The following is a 27,163-nucleotide window of genomic DNA, read 5'->3' as shown; positions in this document are numbered from 1 at the left end:
CATTTTTCTGTCCCAGTAGTGGATCATTCCTTCCCATCTTATGTTATATCCACACTACTGTGTTTTCATTCTAAACAGAGTTTCTGTGAAACATTTTTTTCAACATAGGTTGGACATTCATAAAGAAATCAAGGTTTTGCTCACAAATGTTTGCCTTAAATCACATGACCACCAGCATGTAATGGGAAACATTCATAGCTACTGTTACGTGGCAAACAATTACGCCAGATGAAGTTTTGATGATTACGTTTTGCACAGTTTTTTGGCACAAACCCCAACCCGACATGAAAGAGAGTAAAAAATTAGGAGTGAAATGGAGTTGCAGCTAAATGTTGCAACGTATGGTCAAATTATCACTTCTATTCATATTTTATTGTAAAACATGCTAATTTGAGCAGTTGTTTCATTTTATTCTAAATTTAAATACTGTTGGCTAGTGCAGACACTCACCGAGTAAGCCATTTCCTCCCATTATGTGACTTTTACCCAATGTCGTTGTACAATGTTCAAAGCTTACACTTAAACGGCTATTTCTTCAGTGAGATCATTGTTATCGTTTAACACCGCTATTACAACCACCGATAGGTAGAAGTTGTTTAGGGTTTTTTTTTTTTTTTTAAACAACACAACACAGCATTGCACTGCAGCTCTCGCTCGGTGCAGTTGTAGATGCCACACAAGTCAGTGATGAAACTGCCAGAAGGTTTCTGTTTCCAGATGGCTATCGGGAACACTACTACAATTTAAACAATTTCACTAACAGACAGAAAAACTTTATTTGTAATTTTGGACGTCTACAAATGCAGCCTGTTTTGCAACATTCCATTCTAGTCCATTATTGTTTTCAACATAGTTTGACTTGAGGTAGGTCTATCAATGATTTTTTTTTAGTTATGTTTTAGCATGTTTGAGAAACAATGTTAGAGAAAATGTATAAACACTATCAATGACCAAATCTTAAAGGGTAACATTTTAGGACCAATTAGTTTAGTGCTGGTCAGAAAAAGAGCACTGCAAAGTGTTCTATCATCTTCACCTCTTGAACATGGAGCTGCGTTTTGAACTGAAAGTGTGGTAGTGTGGATGTAGCCTTAACTGTCATGTGTATCCTAATTGGCTTCCTGATATAATAATAACTATGTCGTGCTTACAAATTTCGCCCTGCTGTCTTTGAGGGCCTGCTCAGTGACACTCTTTTCTGTGCCCTCTTCCTCCTCCTTCCTCTCCACCTTCTCTTCCTCCAAACTCCTCTTCAATAACCCTTACTTAGTCCCTACCTGTTGTCTTTCTGTTCTGACACAAGCAGTCTTTGAATTGGGAATATTTTCATGGTAGGTATTTGTTTCTGCTAAGTTATTCCCTTCTCTGTGTCCACCCTACACCCATGATACATTTCTTATTGTTTTATTTTCCACCATCTTGACAAGTGGTTTGTTCCAAATACAGATTCTCAATGCATCAATGTTCCCACATCAACCTACAGACATAGAGCCAACATGCTATTTATAGTCCCAATATAATAATCACAGATCACAAGGTCGAGGGCAGTGATCGTGTTATAATTCAGTCCTCATTAGAGGAGCCGAGAGGTTAAAAGTTCTCGCTGGGCTCCATTTCGGAAAAGAAGCATCTGTTATAATTTCCCCTGAGACGGAAAAATCAATAGCATACACAGACACATACTATCAATCGATGTGTCTGTTAAAAAAATGGATACTTGGCTCACTTGTTGCAGTTTGACAGACAGTTTGTGAGAGCAAATGCCTAGATAACAGCAAAACGATACCTTTTTACTGCTGGTCGATACTCACCACCACCATTGTATGCCGTGTCAGTGCCAGATTCAATTAACAACAGAGAAGGTCCCTAATGTTATTATTACCAAAGGCTAATGTAAAAAGCCAAGTTAAAGGTAATGTATACGTGTATGGTAATTCACCAAAACTGCAACCCTTAATGGAGCAGTCATTGAAAATGGTCACCATATGCCAATGAATACAAAACCATCAGACTTCAGAGACTCACTTGTTGACTGTCAGTCATACAGGAGGTGATTTTGAAGACACCATTATGGAATACCAGCTTCAATGCGATAAGGTGCATTGCTGGTGTAAATCTAGTAAATAGTAATATGTGAAGAACAGGTGCTGAAGATAAAGTGCATAAAGATGCACATATTGAAGCTTTACTCGTGAAACCAAGTGAGGAAGACTTGACAGACGCAGATGAACAAAATAAAATAGATTGATAAAGAGAGTGTATGCAACTGTGGTTACATTTTATTTTAAGTTTAAATTGCAGTGACTCAGACTGTTCCATGGATTCATGCTCCCAGAGAAGTTTCACAGCGAGTATGAAATGTGTAAGCCTTAGCAAGTACGAATAACTGATATTTCAAGTAAGACAACCAGAATTCAGGTGCTGGTAAAATGGCTGTGAACGCCTTCGTATACTAAACTCTATTCATATGCCAACCTTTAACATATGAATACTCTGTTAGTCTGAGACTTGGAAGTACTGAGTACTTGGAAGACGTGTGAAACGAATCAAAGGGAGAAAAAAGGAAAAAAAAAAGAAAAAAAAAACTGACTTGGAAGGGAAAGGTAAAAAAGCTCCATGGCCTTTGGGCATCCTTCTTTAAGGAAGGCGAGCTAAGAGAGGGGTCACTGCCAGGGTCAGGCTAAAGATGAGGTGGGCAGAGATCTCCCCTTAACCATCTCTGAGCAGAGCCATCGAAGACAAACACAAAATCCCCTCTCCCCCTCCACATGCCCGACTGTCAGCTTCCACTGAGCGCAATGGGCCAAGCCTCGGGACTGGGTAGGCAGGGAGAGGGTCCCAACCTCAGGCAGGAATATAAACATGACATCTTGACCCCGCTCTCTCACACAACACACACACACACTGTGTCTGTGGGGCAGATGGTGGATAGTGTGGTGCTTGTTGACTTTTATTGTGTAGAAAGTAAGATCCCTGGAGGAGAACCAGAACCAGGTCCAGTAACCTCACGTTGCTGCAGAGAACAGAATGATCCCTAGTTGAGGGTTTTGCCTGTAAGAAATGCAGAGTTCACTGTTGGAGAGCAGTCGGCACCACATCTCACTCATCTGTCCCGCCCCCATCCACCTGTTTCAGTGCTTTCTCTGTCCAGATGCTTCACCTGTGATCCTTGCTCCATGTACTTTTCCTCCTCATTCCTTTCTTTGCATGCCTTTTAGAAAGCCTCTTGAATGTACCTGTCCAAATCAAACATGGTCACGTACGACCATAATCAACTGAATTGGGAAACTTGTGCATTCAAGAAAGCTTCACTGCGAATCACCAACACCAACGTGATGCTAACTGCAATATTATCTGGCCTTGTCCCACAGGAGAAAAAAAAAGTGCATTCGCTACATCCAAGGTGAAGGCAGCTGTGCCAGTCCTCCCTCTTCGGACGGAAGCTTACTAGACTCCCCCCCATCCTCTCCCTCCTCCGTTGTTCCCTCCCCCTCTGCAAAAGAGTCCAAACCTCAGACTGAACAAATGCAACCTCTCTCACTGACTATGAAACCAGCCCACCAGCCACTCCACCACCCGCACCTCCTGGCTGGGCCTCCACCTCCATCTTTGGGTCAGTTGGACACAGCGACTCACAAAACGGCAGTGGCCTCCTCCCACAACGGAGCCCTGGAGCTCGGAGACGTCTCGTCGTCGCGGCAATCGGGCTCCTCTGTGGCGTCGTCGATGGCCCGGCCCTCACCATTGCTGTGTCATTCCCACTCGCTTCTCTCCTCTGCGGCCTCACAGCCTCTGTCACTGGTGACCAAGTCTATAGAATAGTCCTTTTCTCCTCCTCTTTTCTAACAACACACACCTTTGCTGTCAGTTTTTTTTTGTTTCTGTGCCACATGGCTTCGAACTCTTTAGTTATTGTTGTATTAAATTCATTGGTCAATATTTGACCCATCGTTATTGAAAATCAAATTATTATACAGAAAGGATACAATGAGCTGTAGGATATAGCTTTATGAATTTGCCAAATCTTTTATTTTTTTTTTTGGTAGTTTTTACGTTTAGTGATCAAACAGAAACTCTAATTCAACTTCAAAAATGTGTAATAGACAGATATAAAGAGGCGGGGCGGGTTTATTCAGTGAGCCCTTTTCAGAAAAGAGTTGGTTCTCCTTCTTTATTTGTATTAAATACGAGCTTGCGAACCAATCATCTGTCATCAGTGGGAACTCTGGGAGGGCGAGAGACCCCCACCTCCCTAATGTAATTGTGTTGTTACTTGTTCTTGTTTAAATGTACAGAATAACGGGGATGAGGGGGGGGTACTGTGTTGAATATGCATTCTTCCACTGCTTTGTCTGTTTTTCTTTGTTTACCTTTGGGGGCGGAGTCAGGAAAGTTTGGGTGGGCTTGAGGGGAGGTCGGGGTGGGCGGGTTGAGGGTTATTCAATTGAAAATGTCACAACGCTAGGACCAGTAGTATTTATTGCTTTAGAGATTGCTTGTTGTATCTTGTACGTGTCTCTTTTTGACCTTTATTTTCTTTCTAAATATGTTGTACAAATATTTTTTCTTAAAGTAAGCGACTTCTCTAAGAATGATCTGTTTTTACAAGGAGGTTTTGAAAAGGCAAATCCTTTTTTTGTTTTGTTTTGTCATCAATCAATTTTTCGCTGAAAACCTGGAATTCCACTCTGTGTACTGTGTAGATCTCATGAACAGAAGTATGCACAACTTCATTTTGGAGAAATTCTGCGTCTATAAGCCATTTAACAAAAAGAAGAAGATTGAACTTGAAGCAGAGGCAGCGGGTACCGTGTCTTCAGTGGTCGGGAAAATGTCTAAAAGCCCTTCTTTTTTATTGCACAGTCACAGACTGTAGATTTGTGTACAGATTTTTCCGTGCCAAAATTTCGTGACAATTAATTTCTGACCCTCTAACAAAGCAGTAGGGCCTTTATTTTTTCTTTCATTTTGATACCATTCTTTGCTGTGACGTTACATAGATTGCTATGTATGTAGTATAAATGTTGCTATAACAAATGTGTTTGGTAGCAATTTGTCAAATATTAAATTTAAACCTAATAAAAGACGGACATTGTGCTGTATAAACCCTTGAGGGCCAAATTATGTATATTAGGAGGTTCATAAAAAAAAACTATTAATACAAAAAAATACACAAACTGCCACTTTTAAGTACACTACTACATATAGGTAGATAGAAAAAATAGGCATGTTGATGTTGCAAGAGGCTGTAAAAAAAGCTACAAGAGAATCATCCACTCGGTGCCATTGTAGTTGACATGACGCGACTGTAATCTGTCTATTTCTTCTCTGGTTTATTAAGATGCTAATGATAAATAGTTTGAATGTTTCCTTAACGGCTGTGATGTTCCTGTTCTATTTTATGCTCTTATCTTTTTTTCTGTTTGTTTTTTCTGTTATTTTAAATGGTTTCTAAACCATGTTTTTTTGTAATGAATAAATGTTTATGCTGTACAGTCTCTGTAGCATGCAGTTCTGTATTAATAAAAGCAACTTAGTATGTGCGCGCGTGTGCGGACTTTTATTCCCAGGTGAAATCACGGGAAGCCGATTTGGGGATTTTAGCGTCGGTTGTGATGAGGAAGTTAGTGGAGTGACATTCTGGTTAACAAATGAACTTCCTGAAATCATATCAAATCATCCAAGGTTTTTAGGCATCATATCTATTTGATACCGTGACCGTCAGTAGAATAAAGAGAAACAAGCCTGATGAAATGACAGGTTGCTTGTTACTTGATGCACTGTTAAGTCGTGTAATGACGTACTTGTAAATTGAACTCATTCTCAGCCAAAGAAAGATGAGCATTCCTTCTGTGTAAGTTCACCATCATTGTGCTGTTGTTTTTAGGGCATGCCCAGAGAGGATCCTGGACTGTACTGCATCTGTTCTAATGGGTTGTAACAAACTCCTCTGCTGATAAAACCTTCTTTCAAGTTACTTGTAGGTTTGCGTGTCACAAAAGTGTGATTAATTACATTATATATATATGTATGTTAATTATTTTATACATATATATGTTTCACATCTTGAGAGTAACAATGATCGCCAACAAGAGAGGAGAGCTAAAACGCCACACTAGAAAAGAGTAACTGTCAATACTTTTTGTACCGATACAGTACATTTTTCTCACCCATCAGGGATGCAAACAAATGAGAGAAAGTCTTTGGGTTCTTTTTCCTCAGTGATGGAAGACAAATCTTACTGTAAAAAGGACCGTGACTACAAAGTCAGAGTTCAGAAGTGTTTGAATGGTGCTGTTGTCAAGGTCTACCACTGAAAGTAACAATGAAAAGTACTGCCACTGAAGTTTTTGTCAACAGGCCAGGGTCAGCCCACCTCTGAAATTGTGATGTCGTCTTCACCTTCTCTCTTTGGCCACTGCTGCTCACAGCGGATGGTTATAGCCAGACGGAGCGGAGTGCCCAAACCTTGCATGCAGGCTAAGTGGATGAGTTCTTCTCAATACGCATTGCCACTCAACTTTGACACAATTTCTGACATCATGCTGTTCATGATTCTGTCAGAGCTTTTACACTTTTCCAACCATAGGTAGCAAGCTACCGAACCCCAGAGGAAGAGGGCTACCCCCATAGCCACATAAACAAAGCTATTCACACAGAAACATGGAGCTATGCCTGAGAGCTGAGATACCTGGTGGTCAACCAGCTGAAAGAAATGGAATTATTGCGTTCTGCTGTAAAAAACAGACTCAAAACACTGGCAGTGTGCAAGTCAGGTCCAAACATCTTTAAATGAAAAACGGAGCTATTTGGTTGTGTTCCGAATTGCCTTCTGGATCAGGGAAACCTTTGAAGGACGTTTCATTCACTATCTCTTAATATCTTCTGACATGTCCTGTTCTCCTCAAAACAACCCGCAAAACTAGACACCTTAACATGACTCTGCGGAAATAGTTCTATCTGGAAAAAGAGAAGAAAACCTTATTAACAATGATACAACAATAAAGCGGAAACATTATTTTTAGTGTCTTCATTCTGCTCCTATTTCAATCCCGGACATGACATTGACGTCAGTTGTTGTTTGTGTGCTGCAACGGCCGGTTGAAATGAACTTTTTCTCCTTCCAAAAGCAGTCAAGTCTTCCATCTGTGAATTAAGGGTGTGTTCTTGATCTTCTCACCTCTGTCCGGCACTGACCTGCGGGATGGTGCTGCCGGCCTCGACTGGACAAGAGGCAGGCTTCATCAAAGACTCCAATAATGATATTCTGGTCTGCGAATGTACAAAATAAACACAAAAACATTTGGGAGATCCGTGTGCAAAGACGCAGCAAACAAGCGTTGGCAAGGCTGTTGTGTTGTTTTTGGTTTTCACCTGTGTGATGTTGCAAATGGACAAGCTATGTTTGTGAGTTTTATCAATTCAGGGACACAGAGGAGCGGCACATTGACTCCTTATTTATTTGATGTTGTCTTCAATCTCCAACGAAGCTGAAGATGGCGATAGAAATATCTGAGGTGCAACATAACATATGCTTGTACTTGAACATTGCTGAGATGTAAACACTCTGTCCTCCAAGAAGTTAAGGGGGAGGGGCGATCAAGTGAATCTGGGGCTCCTCTTTGTTGCCTTTGGATGTATACAGTAGGCCCACTTAATGCATTTGTGACGCCAATACCCTTGAACTATAAACCGTTCTGGCTATCAATAGAAGCCGTGGACATGTCTGCTATGGTTCCATTACATTTGAAGGAGGGAAGAGTCTTTTGTAATTCTGAGTAAAGAAACGGGCTTGGTTTGATGTGTGTGTGCTGTGTAACAATGTTGAAGGCCATCGCTGCAGCAAACAAATCAAAAAAACATTGCAGGACATTAAACATGTTTTCTAGACTACAATAAACAAAACACATTGTTTCGAAAGCCACTGAATAGAGTGGTGAGACCTGTGACTCACGCAGTGGCGCTCTAACTAAAATGAGCGATGGGAGGGTGATAGCAAAAATAGTGGAGGAGGAGGAGGGTAGAGGTGACACTTCTGACAATGCTGCAGCTCAGCCTGTCTACACAGTTATCCCTTCATTTATTATACGTCCATTTACCTTCAGTCGAAAGTTAAACTCTTCAAGAGGTCACTCTTTGGTCTTTTGAAAACAAGCCTCTGTGATTGCTTCTGCATTGAATGATCCTAGGGAAGCCTTGTCTTTTGGTTCCTTATCAACTTCCATGCATTTTCTCCACAGCCCCAGGAAAGAGGGCCACTGTGCACCGACGAGACTGGGATATCGAAAGCACTCAAGCAATTGTTGGCTGTATGAGTCGCTCACTCCAGTGACTCAAGTCACATATCCGAAGGTAGAGTGCATTGGAGGCACTTGATTTGTTTTGCAGTTTTAAGAGAAGCAATTTCAGAGATCCGGGGTTCTGGGGTCATGTCAATACTTGTTACGGGTGAAGCAGAGGAGGCAGGCACGTGACTTTCCAATCCAGTCAATGACACTCAGCCATGGAACCCCCGTGGAATTCAGCTTGTCTTATCTTCAGTAACGCTGGTGTAGATATCAGTGCCAGTCCATTCTTGTAGCATGTGCATCCCAGCAAACCGGAGTCAGCCATATCTGTTTGTGTTTTTGGATGTCTCAAAGGTCAAATTAAGATAATAAAGTTTTTTCCACTTTAACCTTTCCACTCAAAAATTTGTGCCGATAAGAAAAAATTTAAATCTTCAATTATTTTTCGAAAACTGAAACTGAGCCATCGTGTTTAAAATTAAGACCACAGAGTACAGTCAAGGTAAATGCACTGCTATACTAGCAGAAAGATACAGAAATATACAGAAAGAATGACTTCACATCCAGATTTGTTTGTTATTTCAAGGTTTTACCATGTTCAAGTTATACCGCTTCACTGCTAAACCATTTCACATTGAACTATATATACTAAAGTCCAACAATGTGCCATGCTTTGTTGCTGCTTTTCAACTTTTTGACGTCACAGTAACTCCCAATGAGACGCTGATTTGAGGAGCGCAGTGTTCCTGGTGAGGATCTCTTCCCTCCTCTTCCCTTAGATTCATTTCCAGCATGAATTCCATGCTTAAATTCAGTTGAAATCCAGCTGAACTGGTGTTTCAGTCTGCGGCTAATGCATCATACCCACTGTTTTAAAAGCGGCAGCAGCTGATTCACAGATTCTGCTGACATGAAAGTTTAGGACAAGCTAAGCTCCTCGATGTAGCATGAACGTCATATCTGTGAGCATGGCTCCATGACGGCCCAAATAACCAATTTGTTGCATTAGTCTGGCTAAGAAATTGGAGCTGCTTTTAGTCTTGCTGCACGATCTGGATAATGCAGTTAATAGCTCGACTAAGCTAGTATGTACATGACTGTGATCGAACGGGGTGATGTGTGGCTGCGCAAGCTCCTTCACCTTCACTCAGGTCTTTTTGATGGTTAGTTGGCACCAGAAGATCAGAGGACGTTATTGCCGTCGCATTAGCACGCGTTAGCCGGGGTGATCAAAAGCATGACTCTGTGCTTCGTCTATCATTCTTGTGATAGAAAGAAACAGGGTCTCCTGAATATTGTTCAGAAAGCAAGTGGAATCCAGAAATCTCCCGAAGGAAGTGAGTTGGCGATGATAATGGCTCCATGACTTGTTGATCAGTCAGCATGATCATTACTTACAAAATACATGAGTCAGTCAGAAACGTCTTCTCGCTACCCGTTAGCTCTGTGTCCTTCTTACTGTACTGACAATAGAACAAGAAGGCCTGAAGAGCTCTTGGTGCCACTCCGTGTCACCAAGGGGACATTACTCAGGAGTTCAGCTTTCTCTCCAATAAAATCAACCAGTTGTCAGTCAGACTGTATTAATGGACTGAAACAGGACAAGTGGTGAATCAAGGCATTTATTGTTAATGCTGAACACAATATCTGTTCCTGAACCCATCCACCTGGTGAGAGACAAGAGACACCCATCCCGGATCACTCTTTAATTCACTGCACATCACCCTCTTTTCATTTTCCCTCCACTGATTCTTGGAATGGCAAAGATTTGCTAAATGTCAGCACAATACAGCCACTGGCTTTTTCACAGCAGCAGCGACGTTCTCATGCAGGAGCCCCTCCACATCTGGTTAAAAGTTGGACGTGGTAAAACAGAAGACACAGCGCTGACACTTTCATGGTAGTGGACAAAATGAGTTGCAGAATGCTGATCAGGTATGCCACTGGCTCGTAACCCAAATTTTAACTTCCGCCTCAAAGCCAAAACACCTCTAAGAGACGAGAGACTAGCATCTCAAAGAACCTGCAATTTGAGACTCTAAGTTTAGGTACCGCCGTGTGTGATGATACATTAGAACTTTTTTTGGCAATTTGACCAATAATTTCACCGCAAAAGTGTCCAGCATGTTCACTGTCATTTCTGGCCCATCATTTGACCAGACAAGGGCAGATGGAGTCACAGGGCCAAGACCGCGCAAGTCAGCGGATCTCCAGTCGGTTTATCAGACTTATGGAGTCTGACACAACAGTGGAGGTGCAGGGAGTATACAGGTGTGATGCTCATGTGCTCACTTGTGTGTGTGTGTGTGTGTGTCACCTTCCCGAGTGCCCTAGTCCCTAATGATGGCGCTGTACAGCGAGCTAACTACCCTCACAGTGGAGTGAGCCCCCAGGCTAGTGCCACATCACTCCATCAAGGCCTGCCTTCATCCTGCGTGACTCTGGGCCCTCTCCAAAGACACACACACGCACACACACACACACACACACACAGAGCCAATGACAAATAATTCATATTGTGGCCTGCCTGCAAGTTTGCCACACCGACTCATTAAGGATCCCATTGTAAGTAGCTGACAGCATTACAGCGTGTCTTGGTCGGCGGTTTGAAGTGGCATTTCACTGGAGGGAACAGACATAAATAAAGAAGTGAACACAAAAAACATGTGTTGTTTTTTCACCTTGGCAAGGTGATGCAACATTAGCGGGCACATATCAATGATAGATCCTGTCCTTTTGTCTTCCTAACATACGAGATCCAGAGAGGACAGAGTCACATTTGTCACGAATTAGCCACGTTTGTGGATGTTTTCAATCCACGTGTGCTTTCTTGACTAATTTTAGTGAAGGCGTCAATGACTGACTGGATGGCGCTCTTCTTTTCAGCTGCAGTTCAGTGTCTGTGATACTGGTCGACAACACCGAATGGTGTGCAGCTTCCTGTGTCAGTGCCTGTTCACAGAGAGGTCATAATCTATCAGTGCCTTGGCAAATACAAGTCAATCAAGTGCACCAGACTAGATTTATTCATATTAATATTGCAGCAGAATACCTCAACCTTTCAACACTATATTTTATACACTTGATGAGTCGAAAAGTATGTCAATTAATACAAAGGTATGCTTGTAGTTTAGTAATAAAACTCATACTTTTTTCTGCAACAAAGTAGTAATACTGTGTATTACATTCGCTCCGAGGTATTGGAGCCCCGCTACACATGTTGAAGACAGTTGCCTGTGGCTCATCACTCACCCAGGCCTGATGACTGTCACACCTGCTCTCTATCAGGAAACTGCTGACGAAGCAGAGTCGAGCACCAGGTCCTTCAACAAGAAGACATTTTGTTTTATTAAGTCAGGCCAGACCTAGGTTCTCAGTAGGAGGTACTACTTTGATGACGCTGAAACATGCAATTATGAAAACATGAATTAAACGTCTTCAGTGATTGAAGAAGGTATTTATACATTCCATGTTATGTTTTCAATTGTATCAATGCATGAAACCACTTCTTAACATAGTGAATTGGGGACCACATTGCAGGCTAATGTACAACAGTATGAGTCCTAAGTTGTAAAAAGTATTTATAATTAACTATATACTATAAACTATATATATAGAAATTAAATTGCAGTTTAATGGTATAAGAATATTTGCCGCAAGAAGCCACGTTTTCCAATTTGAATGAATCTGGTATGTTACTGAATCAAATGATGGACCCATCCACACATTTAAACAACAAAATATTGTCTTTTAATGTCTTGAAAATATTTGTATGAGAATTTCAATTTTATAATATTAAATTAAATTCAATTTTGTTTAATTAATTAGTCGCAATAATGTTGTAATGAATCATAATTAACTCGTTATAGTCCCACCACACACATATATATATATATATACACACCTCATGCATACTTCATAAATGGACATACGGGCCTCAGATATCAATGGACGCCTGCAGTGCATGCAGCTCTCCTCCTTGATTCTGATCCGTGTTTCTTCAGAAACCAACAAGCACACGTATGTTTCTTTGAGCTGCAATAGATGTTTTTAATGTAAGACAGTGACCAACCTCATGAAAAGCAAAGAATGAGAAATGAGAAAAACAATACAAAGAGGGCTTCACTACTAAGGCTTTCTGCAACATGAACTATTTGCAACCAAATTACAATCAAATGGCATCATATGATCATAATCACACTCCAAGTAAAATGAACAACATATTGTAATGTGAAGTAGATATGAGGGCCAGATGTGGCCTAGTGGTGTGTGCATGGGTTTTCTCCAGGTACTCCAGTGTCCTCCCGCAGTCCAAAGACATGCTCACTAGGTTAAGTGGACACTCTAAAATTGCCCCTATGTGTGCATGTGTGTGTGAATGGTGTGTGTGTGTGTGTGTGTGTCCTGCGATGGACTGGTGACATGTCCAGGGTGTATTCCTGCCTCTTGCACCATGGATGCTGGGATAGGCTCCAGCACTCCTCACAACCCTGAAGAGGACTGAGTGCAGGTTAACTGATGATGTGAAATGAGACCACATTAATGAGTGTTAGTAACTGTGCTGTTTAACCTTGTTGTTATGAGACGTGGTGTGACTGTGGTGTTGCACACCTAGAAGTAGATTGATTCAAGGGTCCCCGAAAGTTTGCAGCCTCACTGTCGCTCTTTGAAAAAAGTACCAAATTCCAAAAACATACTGTAGGCCACGTTGGTTCTGCATCCTACCCTCCAAATGCAGCAAATATCTTTGTCCCACTTGATGCATTTTGGCTTTCTTGACTTCTCACTTGAGTCCACTCCAGATCCAGAGTTGGTCGTCAATTTTTTCTGTTTTCAACAATCATTCTGTGCTCATGAATCCACTTACAGAAAACTTTGCCTTCACAGCACCTCGTGCATGTCTGATCATGTGTGTCAGGATATTGCAAAACTGTAGGTGGCAGTGTAACAAGATACTGAACCCCACACTAGAGAATAGCAACCAAAGCACTGACTCTGCCCCTCCGTACAGTAGGCATCTGTATTTGCGATTGCAAACATGCAAAGAGGGCTGGCACCAACATCAATTTGGCTGCTCCTGTGAAGGAATCCAAGGTGGCCACTCTTTGGACCCAAGTGTCCGCTCTGTCACATGCTGCATAACTTTGCTCCATATACAAACAAACATGCGACCAGAGTATTTTCAAGTGTGCCACTTTGGCTGGAGTTTTTGGAAGCAGGAATTCCAGAAGCAAATTTTTTGTTTCTAAAAACATCTGGATACATCTTGCTGTGATTGGTCAGTTCACCCGTCACTATGGATCAGTCACAGAGCAGCTGGGCCTCGGGATTCCAGAACCTGTGACAAGCCAGGTGACATGTTGCAAGTTTTTTCATTACTGGTGTTCACTTGAGAGAAACTTTTTATTTAGCATGTAGATGAGAGAAATATATGATACCGATGTTGCCTTAACAGCTGCGGCCAGTTCCACTGATCACCTGACTGAAGACCACATGTCGATTACTGATCTGATCACTACTTACATCAAGTCCAACTGATGGACACTGAATCAAAGACACAGTAACTACAAACGTCATGGTCGGTCGTATTTTCTATTATATGTGCGTTCAAAACCGTGATAATGAAGCATAGTCCCTCAGTTTATGCTCTCAGTGTTTTGTTTCGTGATGGCATTCCAGTCCTGTGGTGACAGTTGAGACTTCTGGCTGTGGTGCCTTTTAGCTTGTCTTTTCGTGTGTTTTCTGACACACAAGTGAAACACAGACGGCTGTACACAAAGCAAGTGTTCTCTGAGAAGGGCAGGAGGAGTTCTAGGGAGGAAGTCTTGTTCTCACTACTGAGACCACCATCTTCAGTTTGTGCTTCAGTGTCAGAGTACCATTTTTAGATGGACTCAACCTTTACCTTTGAACCGACTGAAACCAACCAACAACAACCAAATGTGCAATGCCACACCAGTACACCAGCACTCCTTCCCTGACTCATTTAAAGGGTCCAAGGACACATAATGTACAAGTATGTCTGTAAAGTTATAATGCTTTTCAGTCAAGGTTGGCCTTCCATTTTCACAAGCTTTTGGATCTGACACCCTGACTGCGGCTTTAGTAGGTGTGAGTCCATGGCTGAATAGATAGATGTGTCGGATGAAGACGCTACGACTCACTCCAAACCCACATATCGAGTTTGATCTCCCACTTATGCCCACATTGATTTCCCTCTTTGCCACACGGTCGACTGCACCGCTTCTGACACGCCGATGAAAATTAGCCTGTTTGATCTCATCTGTTAAATTTACATCAGGGGCAGGGAAGGGAGTCGGGGGCTGAGACAGGAGAGGGGGGCACCCGGGGGCGTCTAGGGAATAGGGCAAAGGGCTTGATGAAGGTGCGGCGAGCGGCTAAGTGAGAAGGCAGCTTTGATGTGCTCCATGTTTGCATGCGCCGAAGCAAATGGCAGATCGGCAACAAGAGTGGGAGGCTTTTTTCATTCTGAGTGGCAATCAGTCAGTTCAGAGGCGCGGAGCTGCTGGCGAGCCTACAAGGCATGTGGCTGGGTGCACTCTGTCCTGGGGGCGATCCGAGGAGAGCTCTGACTTTTCCAGGGCATCGAGCGCGTGCAGGAAGAGGAAGTGGAAAGTTTCTGAGCAAAGTGAGAAAAAAAGGTAAAGAGAGAGTCGGTTTGTGTTACCACAACTGACGAGTACATCACACCCTGTCTCCACCACGACATGCCAAACATGGATTAAGCAAATAAACAAACAAAAATCTGTCCTGCACAACAGAACAGCACAACCGGAAGGGACTCACTGTGTACCAGTGACGATTCAAGGAGTCGGAATTGCAGCCAGTGGTCGGGTGGGGGTGTCTGGACAAACCCTGGGCAACGAAACATGAAACAATTTGGTGCTCACTCAAGTGTCTACAATTGGGACGAGTTCAACTCATCATGTGGCAGGAAACGATTTCTGTTTGGAGGTCCTCGAGAGTCAGACCCTGAGAGCCGCCTCTGATCTATTCACCCGCACCCGTGTTTCATTATCACAGTATTTCAGATTTTTTTCCTTTCACAATGATGGTTTTTAAAATCACTACTATCATGATCACGTTATTTTTTTCTGTTGTGTCACGAAAAAAACATCTACAGTCCAGGAACAGCTCGGAAATATGACATGAACCTGCGGCCTGCTTTTATGGGCTTTTATGGGCTTAGCTCCACAAATAAAGTTGCTAGAGATTAGTTTTTCATTGGTGTCACATACATGCACATCCATGTGGACCTCCATGTGCCAAGATTGACAGACAGAGAAGTCACCCTTGGTCAAAACCTAATGGTCTGACGTTGCAAAAAAGTTTGACACAACTCATTTCACAGGTGGATGGGCCAGCTAATGGAAGGTTCCAAAAAGGTAAGAGTCTAGTCTAGATCACAATTTAGGTTAAAATGGAGACAGGAAATGGGAAGACTGGCTGAGAGCAAGTCAGTAAATATGCTAATATGTGACTGGGGATGGTTAGCAGTTGCTCAACCCCAAATAGTTGCCATGGCTGTGTATGTATTTGACTGTGGTGATCAGGACTCGATGAAGCTCAATGGTGCAAAAGGTCAATTCTGTTCATCACTGTGAAGGGGGTATCACTCTTACACTTGATAAATATTATTTTAATTTTATTTATTTAAAGTTTAAGAACTACATCTGATCTGATCAGATGTAGTTCTGATTTCACATGCAACTGCTCTCCAAAATAATTCCAGAGCTGTTATTTTTGGTAACAATAGAACGGTTGTGCCTTTCTAATGTTATTGTTTTTTTTTCTTCCTCCTACATGTGAGGTGAGTCTCCTGCCACTGATCTCGCCGCTGATACAGAATATCTGCCTCGTCTTCAGGCTGCATCCGGAATTATTTGTATGAGGACGACACCGAGTGGGCAGTGCAACACGGCGCCAACAATACTAATATTGTCGGTTACGCTGCTCTCTTTCATCATTGATTTGGCCCAAAATACAGGCATTGTTCGGCTTTAAAAACAATTACTGCAAAAATATTAAAATCAAATAATATGCAAACTAAACAGCAACTCCTGGTGACTTTCCAACTTTATCAACATGAACTAATAATGCTGTTAGTCGACAGATGTGGCGCCAGACTTTATGCAATGCTCTTCATTGAATATCTCATCAGATTATGATCTTCTTACAGCTTTTATTTTCCCAAATACATGTTCACTCATTGGAGCAAAGCACTAAACACCAACTAAACAGACCCAAACAATCGAAAACACTTGTTACTAAATCCTAGAAAGCAACGTGTGTAAACACATGGCTCACACATTGACTGCATAAACACAAATGATTATTAAATACACTGTATCCGTGGTATCTGAAGATTACTTTGCAATACCGTGATCTTTTCTTACCTTTTTTGTGCCATTTTTGAGACTAAGAAGAAAATATATACAGCAAAGGATACAGACGAGCATGATGAGGCATCACATGGTGAACCACTACTCTCTGCTTGTGTCTGCTTATGTTAAATAGTAACTTCATATTTGCAACTTGGCTTGTTATAGGATGCAATGTTGTCTGTCACAATTTTGCGAACACTAAACAAGACATATCAAACAGGGATGCTCAAACACAAAAGTGTGAAGCACAGAGAGATTAAAACACGACCGCTAGACTCCAGTAACACACGTCCAAGTCCACATTGGTTCAATTATGTATATATATATAGGCACAAGATAATACAAATACATCACTGAACACATGAATAATTCATTAATTTAATTAAAAACAAAACCAAAAAGTACACTGCCCCTGTACCAGAATAAGGTTTGTGTCAGAGGCACTCAAAACCATCTCAGCCTTTTACAGTAAAGTTTTATTAATTCTGACATTTTTCAAAGCTCTTATTTAGCGTGTTCTTAAAACGAGTGTGTTCTTCTTCCATGGGCGTCACTTCCTAATTTTGTTTGGGGATGTTTTCAGAGAGATTTTCCCGCCTCCCTCAGGTAACAACAGCAGCATAACTTCATAAACGTGGTGTGAAAGTGGGGTGGCATGAAGCAGACACAATTACAGGGAGGAGGGAGCGTGTGAGACAAGAGAGCCATTTGAAAGGAGATTAGCGCTGACACCTCGCCGTGTCTCAGCGTGTGCGGATCACACTGCCACTGTGTGTGGGAGGCCTTTTGTCACTTGTACCAGTCAAAACGGGAAAACAAGAGGCGGGATGACACCCCACCGCCTCTTGGAGATCTGAACTCGGCTAATAAGCCGCGATGCTGAAATTAACAACGAGGCCTCCTGTTCATGTGCACTCAGCCCTCAGTCAGAGGAGCAAGCGACAGATTACACCAGGGCTGAATGTAAGACAATAAAATCAGTTTGATTTACTCAGCTCTTGTTCATCACTGTTCGCCGACTGAGAAACAGGGAGAGACGACGTGATCTCACGTACACACTCCTGCACTGTGTGCGACCCCACCACTCTCTCCATGCATCATCTGGTGTGGGGTTTAACTGTGTGCGTTAAAGTCGAGGATTCTCTGTAGCGGTAGTCCAGAGAAAACTCGACTCGAGGGCACTGACTACACTCCTCAGACAGATTTGGGGGTTTAGCCAGCAGCCTCTCTGAGTCAACATCCACGAGGGTTACCGTGTGAAGTGGACCAGCTTGAGTCAACAGTGGAGCCAGGGTGGCTGCTAATAGCCATCATCATCCACTCAGACCTCTTCCCTCGGCTGCTGTCTCTATTGTTCCCCTGAAGAGCCTTGTTGAAAATGAATTTAGGCTGGTCAGCAGTCAATAAAGGCTCCCTGGAGACCCGCTGTTTGACCTCAGACTGCGGCGCAGCTCATAAACACTCATTGGCGCTCTCACGACGCATGGTTGTCACAAGTAATGATGAGTGACGGAATTCTGAAGCCAATGTAGATTTCCGCCCAGTCAGTGTGCTGTCACAGCCATTGTCATGTTGCTGCTCCATTGTAAAGCTTGTTCAGCATCAGTGTGTCCTAAGCAACACCGTGCTCCGATGAATCTGTCAGGATTACCATCAACTCATGATTAGCATTAGCAGAGCAACCTCATTTTGTCGTCATTGTTTCATTACGTCTACACAGCCAATGTTCTGAATCAGGTGATCTGAGTCTGTGTGAGCACAACTTTCGATCTTCAACAACCAACTTGCTTCACAGGGACTCTCACAGATGTGTGGGATTCATCGAGTCCTCTACTTCAAGTCTTTCTGCTGAGAATTCCCTGCTTCACTATGACTGCAGCAGTCTCCATCTTGGTCATTTGGCAGGAGCTACCACATTGTCAAAGAGTGTGTGATGTCACAGTGGGCTCTGCTCTCCTAACCTCTCATTCACTGAAATTTCAGACGGGGGAGAGTTTGATGAAGAAACTTCAACTTCAAACTTCAACCAACTTCAGAGTTGCATGGAGAGAAGGACTTTGACATTAGAAACATATGCACGAGTCAGGTAAGATGGTGGATCAGCTGCTTGTACTGAATTCAAAGGCAGTGATGCTGACAGGGCTGTGATTATTTGTTACTCTTTCAGTCAGAGCTCAAGTGGCACAGAAATGGACAGGTCATCTTAGAAAAAGGGTAACTCACTAATAAATCCGCCCTCTTGTGTCACCAGTTCATATGACACGCAACAGTCAAACATGGTCAGCTTCAGTTCCCAGTGTTCGCATGGTTACTTCCTATTTGACTCTTCCAGAAAAACTGTACTTGGTGTTTGCACGTCGGGATGAGGCAATTCTGTACTGCACTGCTTGATCACACTATTCATTTTTCCATGCGGTCAAGTTATGTCTCAATCCCAGGAGTCAGCACAGTGGCACTGCTCCTCCTCTGGTGACAGACTGAGGCAATCGAGGTACACACTGTTGCAAACACAAGGACAATGTGAATGATTCTGCTGGTGCATCAGTACACTGAATGTGATATATCCCGCGCGCTTATCGGATGCTGTGTACACTGCTGCCACCGCTCTGGAGAGAACACTTGGAGATCGTGTGTCATTATTGATGTCATTAGGTAAGTGGTTTTACACAGTCTGATCAACTGTGTAGAAAATGGAATCAAGTAGCTTCCAGCACCTCATGCTGCTCCAGCCACTGCAGCAGTTCCCCATGGCTTTCAAAGACAAATTTGCTTGTGTGACGATTTTGTTTTCTCACTTTCCTTTAAGTGCACATCCTCATGTGGCCGACCGGGGAAATGAACCTAAACTTAATTTGCCACCAACAGTTTTCAATTTCAAACTTGAAGGTGCAATATTTCATGAGCAAGATAGCATTGCTGCACCTTTGCATTTCACTTCCACAGAAAAGAAATGACACAGGTCCCAGGTCCAGTCGCTTCCACACCTTCAGCACATGGCTCGATGTCATGGACTCATATATGTATTCAGTTGTGTTTTGTGGCTCCATTTGAATTTAGTTGGGTGAGTGTGGGACTGAAAAATGATTTGTAGTAGTATTTATATAACATCTTATATAACATATGGACTCAAAAGGACAGAATTTTTGCAGATATCATTTTTCAGTATCATATGGCCACATTCTAACAACACAAGTGCGGGGTGGCTTTTACTTGATATATTGTTAGTATCCTCTTACGTTTGTGCATCCTGTAATCTATGGGATTTCATCTTTCTTCTCCTCTATCTTCTTGGGCAGGAATCAAACGTGAACTGGAACACACGGAGGTAAACATCTAAACTTGTTTTTCACCTCGGTGTCTCGACACATAAAAGCTCCTCTCCAGCTTCCCACATGCCAGATTCTTCTAACCAATCCACAACCATGTGCTATTGATACCAAAACTGAGCTTCTCAAACTCTCACCTCCTCCGAGAGGGAAAGCACAGTCCCTGAACATTTGGAGATGCTGAAGTGTGAACACCGGAGCACACATGAGCCATTTTGTCAGAGCGAGTGGTCTAGGTTTGGAGCGAGTGAAGACACTGGAGGAGAAGCTTCAGTGTGGAGGTTGAGGAGAGTGAAAAAGAAAAGAGAGAATGGGGATGAACCCCCCCACATCAAAGCTCTCCCCTCCAGCAATGTCTTGTGATATTTATTTATTGAGATGATTTTGCCAGAAACCCAGTGGCCTGGCGCTGCCCCCCCACATCCCCCCACTCTTTGATATGTTGCTTGCTTCTTAGCTGGCTGTCCTCAGAGAAAGGGGGGTCAGTAGGTCAGCCGAAGAGACCCCCAGAGGAAAAAAAACTCTCAGAGTACACCTAGAAACACCACTGCAAGTACAGAGAACACGCACACAGTTAAACCCCACACCAGATGATGCATGGAGAGAGTGGTGGGGGTGAACAAGGTGCAGGAGCAGGCATTGATTATCATTAAAGGGCCAATGATTTGTTTCCTCCTCCATTCGGGCCATGAATGACATCTAAATGAATATCAGATTAACACCTCCCAGTTATTGCTGATTGTCATGTTTGATTCACAGCAGGTGGAGAAGCCCACAGCGGCCAGAAGAGCTCATGATGCACTTGTGTTTATAGACAACAAACTGATAGCAATCATCAAGTAGGATCCTGTGACATCATCAACAATTAAAGAAAGAGTGAGATGAGTTTGACCAAACAGACGGGAGAAAAAATGGCTCCCGGAAATCTGGGAAACATGTTGGTACATCAGAGCGAAGGATCACAAATGTGTGTTTGCCAGCCCTGTAAGAAAATTCATTGATACGAAATATTTCTGCTGACACTGAGATAAAGCTTGGCCTGCCATGAACGTAGCTCCTAAAGTCACTTGCACTCCAGAATGTGACCTGGATGAAGCAGGGCAGATCCAGACTCACAGGCCACCCGTGTGACACGTCATTTATTTAGTTGTTGGTCGAGAATGTAAAGAAGCATTGGAATTTAAATTGTAGATGTCAGCCTGGAAGACTCAGGTGTTACTGTGTGGCCTGCATTGTCGGACGTCGCTGTCACCCCAGCAAGGACTGGGACCCAGTCACTCCAAACTCTAACGGTGGTTTTAGACTTAGACTTAGACTTTCTTTATTGTCATTGCACAAAAACATATCACTATATTATGGCAATGAAATTTCGGTCTGAGGCCTCTGGTTTCCAAAAACAAAACCATATGTCCAAAAATAAATACATTTTCATTGAGACAAGGGTATAAATACCGAAACCGTCTTCTTCAAGAGTTTTGAATCCAGCCCAGATTCAGGTACAAGCACAGTCGACACAGGCAGCTGTGTGAATGTGCGAGACTACTCAACAGTGGAATCCATGCAGTCTGATGATTTTGGATGTCTATTTTGGCAGCAGCTAATTCTAACTAAGCACAGAGGGGCAGTGTCATCAGGCCTCTGTGTCCCACAGCCGGCAGAGAATTCCCATCGTGGCTCAGGGAGCCACCCCTGTCTGCGCCGCCGGTTCTAATATCAGCCACAGGGGGGGCAGGCTCATCTTTCTGGCCTGACACATTTCCAACATAACGCATTGTCAAATAATTCTTAATCCAGCACAGGACACGACGGGTGCGCTCTCAATATTTAGATTTGCTCTGGCTCATAAACCTATCCGCTGTCCCGTGCCATCGGCCCATCAATCAAGATATCTCCTCCCGTCCCACAGCCCTCCTTCTTGTCTGGTTCTTCACCTGTCAGCCAATTTGAATATGAGGTGGCGCTTGGATGGCTTCCACAAAATGAGGCTCTGGGAGAACAAGACCTGGCAAAGCTGCACACGTGCAGAAATTTTGGAATATGCAGAGCTTTCTGGTGCCAAAGGATGGAGTACATCTATCACCCCAGTCAGAGTTCTTCTCTCCATCTATTTACATGTTATGACACGCAGCCCGTGTCATGATGCTCGAGTCAACATTTGAAAACCTCTGCTTGGCTTTTCCATCTGAATGTTGAATGCTGTATGTTTGAAGACTCTTGTGCAAACAGGGAGGTCGCCGGATGAAAGGCCACACAATGTTTTCTTTGGTTTGATGGGGAGAACAAATGGCTCTGACAATCACTGTCCATCACTCTATGTCGCTCTCCTCTCAGCGCACTATAATTGTCGCTGTGTAAACAATAATCCATCTAACGTTGAGAGGCCATTTAACACTGAGCGATTGCCCATGGGGAGGGCAAATATACAGAACGCCGCAGGATCTGTCACAGATCGGACCCTTCTAGATAAAGATGGATGGTGGCATGTAACGGAGGGAGGGAGGGAGGGCCGCTGTGGGACTGGGACTGGCAGCAGAAAAGCAGAATCTCCTCCTCATGCATTAAATTCAAAGCAATCAGATGGAGCAAAGGACTACTGATCAAATGTAAACCAAAGGGTTGAGGGGGGGAAAGCAGGCAAGCCCTGGTTGGTGGGGATCTCTGGGCTGCCTTCTACCATCAGGCAAATCTAATCTAATCTAATCTAATCTAATCTAATCCTTCATTGATATTTGAAAGTGGATGTCTATCCCATCCTCACTCTAACATTTGTCACTGTGGCGAGCCGTCCACACAAGTCACGCCAAAGACTATCCAGAGTGCCACTGGTGCCACCAACTGAAGTGACTCAAGTGTGTGTCATTTGTCATGAATAGTATGTCTCTTTGATGACACTACTTGCACCCTTAAAGGACTCAAACCATTTGCTGCTGATATCTTGATAAATCCTTTGTTTGTTGCCTGCATGTCTTTGTACACACAAGCTTTAGCAAACAAGTCACAAAATGTCACAAGAATCCTAAAGCTCGCACAGTGCTGATGAAAAGCCCATTAAGCCATTAGTCGTTGTGAACCATATATTGAATAGCAGTCACAAAATACCTTTTTTTTTTTTTTTTAAATGTTTATCCTAATTTTAGCCGGTAATGTGGTAATTACACTTCCACTCATTTAAAATTTAAACCACTGATGGTTAAAAACATTTGACTCTTGGCTTTTAGTTTGGCAATAATTGGGGGGGGGGGACATTTTAAATAAATTCCAGAATGTTCGTTGGAAGACAAAACTGCCTTTGGAATTGAAGGTGACATTTGCGTACAGTCCCACTACTTTGACTGTTTTCTGCTGGTGCTTTTGAAACACAGTGTTTTCTCACCCTGCTTTGGCGTTTCTGTAATTCTTATTATCTGTATTTGCATTGTACATTTTGAAAATGAAAAACCTTCACGTGAGGATACAGCTTTCCTTCACTTGTGGGCTTGCAAAGCTGATGAGGCGCTGCGCCATCTTCTGATCTTATAGTGCATTTTCTAAATGTGATTCCAAAGATCTCCTTTGTTGCAGAAATGATTTGTAGTAGGAGTAGGACCAAATGAAACCATATTTTAAGCAGGTCATAGGATCTACTTTTCACCATAGTCACCAGCGGTCTCATTACAGCATCATACTGTAAACCACAAGGTGAAAAACTCAAAGCGTGAAAAACAAATCCAAGGTCCTTTAGGTATTTTAAGTATGCAGGAATGCTTAAGTAAACATATTCCCATGTTAAACGAGATCCTTTTATGAGCCATAGGTTTGGCCCTTGCGTCATTGTGATCTTGATTTAAAAAAAGTGTTCTTCACATTACTATCGTTGCTTTGTCGTAGCTGTCAGCCATTTTCCCCAGGCTTAACTGCACCACCTTCCTTCAGTCCTGCCATCTATTTACATAGCATAGAAATCCCAGTCTTCGATGGCGACTGGTGCGGATCAAGTTCACCTCATTATTAACCCACACACCCCGCCTGACCTCCACTGCGTCCCTTGCAGAAACGTGTGCGTCTCATTCTAGGGAGACTTACTGGCCTTGTCCAAGCCCCTCAACCCGCTCTCCTTTGCGACGACAGGCCTGGTGCAGTGAGCCACTCTCAGTTACTGTGAGAGTGAAATGAGAGTGACGGAGATGTTTTGTGAACATGATACATGACTGCAGCGTGATTCTTACATGACTGTGGAGATGTAGGTCATGTCTGATGTCGCTTTGTCTTCAAAGTAGTGGCACTGATGATGTGTTAAAGTTTTTAAACTTATGTTCTAATGATAGATGAACTGAAGATGAGCCCAGGGCTGCAAACGTTCGAAACACTTCAGGTGAGCGACTTAAAGACTATGCAACGCTAAAGTAGTCCCAAATGAAAGCAGACTATTGACTAACAATGGCTGATTGCTTTGGTCTGAATGTAAAAAAAAAAAAAAAAAAAAAAAAACACTTCCACAAATGAATTAGGTCAAGAGGGCACTGTCTCTATGGTGGATCTCATTTCATAAGTTAAAAACAAAAACAAACCTGGACTTAACCTCACACCCTTGAGCTTTAACAACTGTGCTACCTGTCACACGAGCGTTGCAGTATTTGTCTGGAGTCCTTATAACTGTATTAAATGTCTCTGAAAGTCGAATTAACTGTGACAACACCTTCAACTTCACCTTCACCTTCTTCTGCCGCTTATCCGGGGTCGAGTCGCAGAGGCACAAACCTCCTCCTGCTCTTCCCAGGGGATCCCGAGGCGTTCCCAGGCCAGACCGGAGACATAATCTCTCCAGCGAGTCCTGGGTCTTCCCCGGGGTCTCCTCCCAGTAGGACATGCCCGGAACACCTCCCCAGGGAGGCGTCCAGGGTGCATCCGGATCAGATGCCCGGGCCACCTCAGTTGGTTCCTCTCGATGTGGAGGAGCAGCGGCTCCACCCCGAGTTCCTCCCGGATGACCAAATTCCTCACCCTATCTCTAAGGGTGCGCCCAGCCACCCTGCGGAGGAAACTCATCTCAGCCACTTGTAAATCGAGAGCTTCGTCTTGTGACTCAGCTCCCTCTTCACCACGACGGTCCGATACAGCGACCGCATCACTGCTGCCGCTGCACCAACCCGTCCATTAATCTCACGCTGCCCTTTTCCCTCACTCGACCACAAGATACTTAAACTCCACCACTTGGGGCAAGAACTCTCCACCGACTCCGAACCACCTTATTCCGGTCGAGAACCATGGCCTCAGACTTGGAGGTGCTGATCCTCATCCCGGCCGCTTCACACTCGGCTGCAAACCACCCCAGTGCATGCTGATGGTCCCGGTCCGATGAGGCCAGCAGAACAACATCGTCCGCAAATAGCAAGGATGAAATTCTGTGGTTCCCGAACCGGATCCCCTCCGACCCCTGGCTGCACCTAGAAATTTTGTCCATGCCGGCAATGCGAACCATGCTCCTGCTCCGGTCATACAGGGAGTGGACAGCCCCTAGCAGAGGGCCCCGCACCCCATATTCTCGGAGCCCCCCCCCCCCCACAGGACATCGCGAGGGACACGGTCGAACGCCTTCTCCAAATCCACAAAGCACATGTGGACTGGTTGGGCGAACTCCCATGAACCCTCAAGTACCTGATGGAGGTGGATTGAGATTTTTTAAAGCGTTTGTAAGTCAAGACAAATGTACAGAACGCCAGGAAGTTCTATTATAATTTTAAGTTAATTTTAAGACGAAACGCCTACCTACATTTGTGTTTCATGGCTGGCATTGTGTTTGGAGAGACACCAGCACATGAAGCCATCTTAATAAACTTTGTACTCAAGGTGCCATGATGAAAATGCTCAAGCTCCTGAATTGGGTTTTGGCCATTAACAGAAAAAAAACATCAAATTATATATGATTACCCAAGTAACATTGGGGAAGTTCTCAAGAGAAGAAAAAAAGAGTGATGAAACTGAAGACTCCTAAAAGCTGAAACCTATTCCCTCAATCGACTGGACTGTCGACAAAGACCAGCATCACTGAGGGAAGAAGGACGGGAAGACCATGGTAAAAGACCTTCAATCCATCTTCAATGTTCCTAGCCTTACCTTCTTACCACTTGGTTTCCACCTTCCTTCTCAACATTTTATCAGCTAAATCTTCGCCCATTCCCATCATGGTCCCCACATTTAACATTCCTCACTCACATCTCCCATTTTGCTTTTTACCCACGATTTCCTGATTCCTGTTCTGTCTTTCCTCCTCCATTATCTTTGACGTTTTTGGCTGGATCTTGCAACAACTTCAATTAATGGCGTGTTGAATGTCCCAGACAATCAAGTCTGCCTATCTTCTGTCCTTGTGCTCCCCTTCTGCCTGGAGAGTTAGTTGCGGAAGGTAACCTTGGCTTCTCTTGACATTCAATTATGTGAAGACCTCACAAGCAGTCACTTTGTGCCTTCTGACCTGAGGCTCCACAGAGATGATCGTGTTCCAGAATTTAGAGGGTGTAAATAAAGCTACTGGAATTAAACTATTGTTAAACCTTGTGTCAGTTCGGACCAAATGCCTATGTACTGCACAGACAGCGCTCCCAGATCCAATAGTTCAGGTCGGAAGACATCCATGGTGTAACATATCGATGTTTGGAAAGTGGACTTTTCGTTCTATACTGACAACAAACCATCAGCATGGCATGTTGACGTGTTAAGCTTTCCGCTGAAGCCTGTGTGCTGCCTTCAGCAGCATATCCTGATGCCATGGGCAGCGTGCCACTTCCCAGTTCCCTTTTGTTCTACATGTAACAGTGTGTCAGTTGCTTACGTTTTGTATTCTATTGAAATGCCTATGGGTCAACATGGCTTTGGCGTGAGTAATCGATGCATAAGTCCACTTCCCTAACATGAGCATATAATGCCATGGGAGTGATTGATAGACCAGTTGTCTGGTCAGTTCTGGAAAACTCACCACTTCTCAAGAGCTTCTCTTCCAACTGGCATTGAGGACGAACAAGTGTTATGCCCACTGCGGCATGTCAGCGACCCAGACACCTTACCTCTTCAGAGAAAATTTCCAAACACTTCAGGGACAATGGCTTACAACTGTGCAAGATGTGAACCGACGCAGTGAAATGATTACCTTAACATGAGCGTTAAAGAA

The 27,163-nt window shown here is 43.4% G+C and overlaps 1 protein-coding gene across 33 annotated transcripts in view; it reads left to right on the top strand.

The window, feature by feature from the left end:
* tcf7l2 (transcription factor 7 like 2) overlaps positions 1 to 5,543 on the top strand; it is an 88,696-nt gene extending 83,153 nt beyond the window's left edge. For 19 of the 33 annotated variants that reach the window (XM_053866103.1, XM_053866109.1, XM_053866108.1 and 16 more), the window contains one exon: positions 3,372 to 5,543. In XM_053866103.1, coding sequence (XP_053722078.1) covers positions 3,372 to 3,822 — 451 coding nt within the window. In that variant the 3' untranslated portion in view covers positions 3,823 to 5,543. Of the gene's footprint in view, positions 1 to 1,270; positions 1,333 to 3,371 lie in introns of those variants that run through there. The other 14 variants (XM_053866129.1, XM_053866131.1, XM_053866122.1 and 11 more) reach the window with 6 other exon arrangements.
* Positions 5,544 to 27,163: the final 21,620 nt, after the last annotated feature.

This window comes from Synchiropus splendidus, chromosome 5, assembly GCF_027744825.2.
Source record: "Synchiropus splendidus isolate RoL2022-P1 chromosome 5, RoL_Sspl_1.0, whole genome shotgun sequence".
Lineage (NCBI taxonomy): Eukaryota > Metazoa > Chordata > Actinopteri > Syngnathiformes > Callionymidae > Synchiropus > Synchiropus splendidus.
This window is presented reverse-complemented; position numbering and strand designations above follow the sequence as displayed.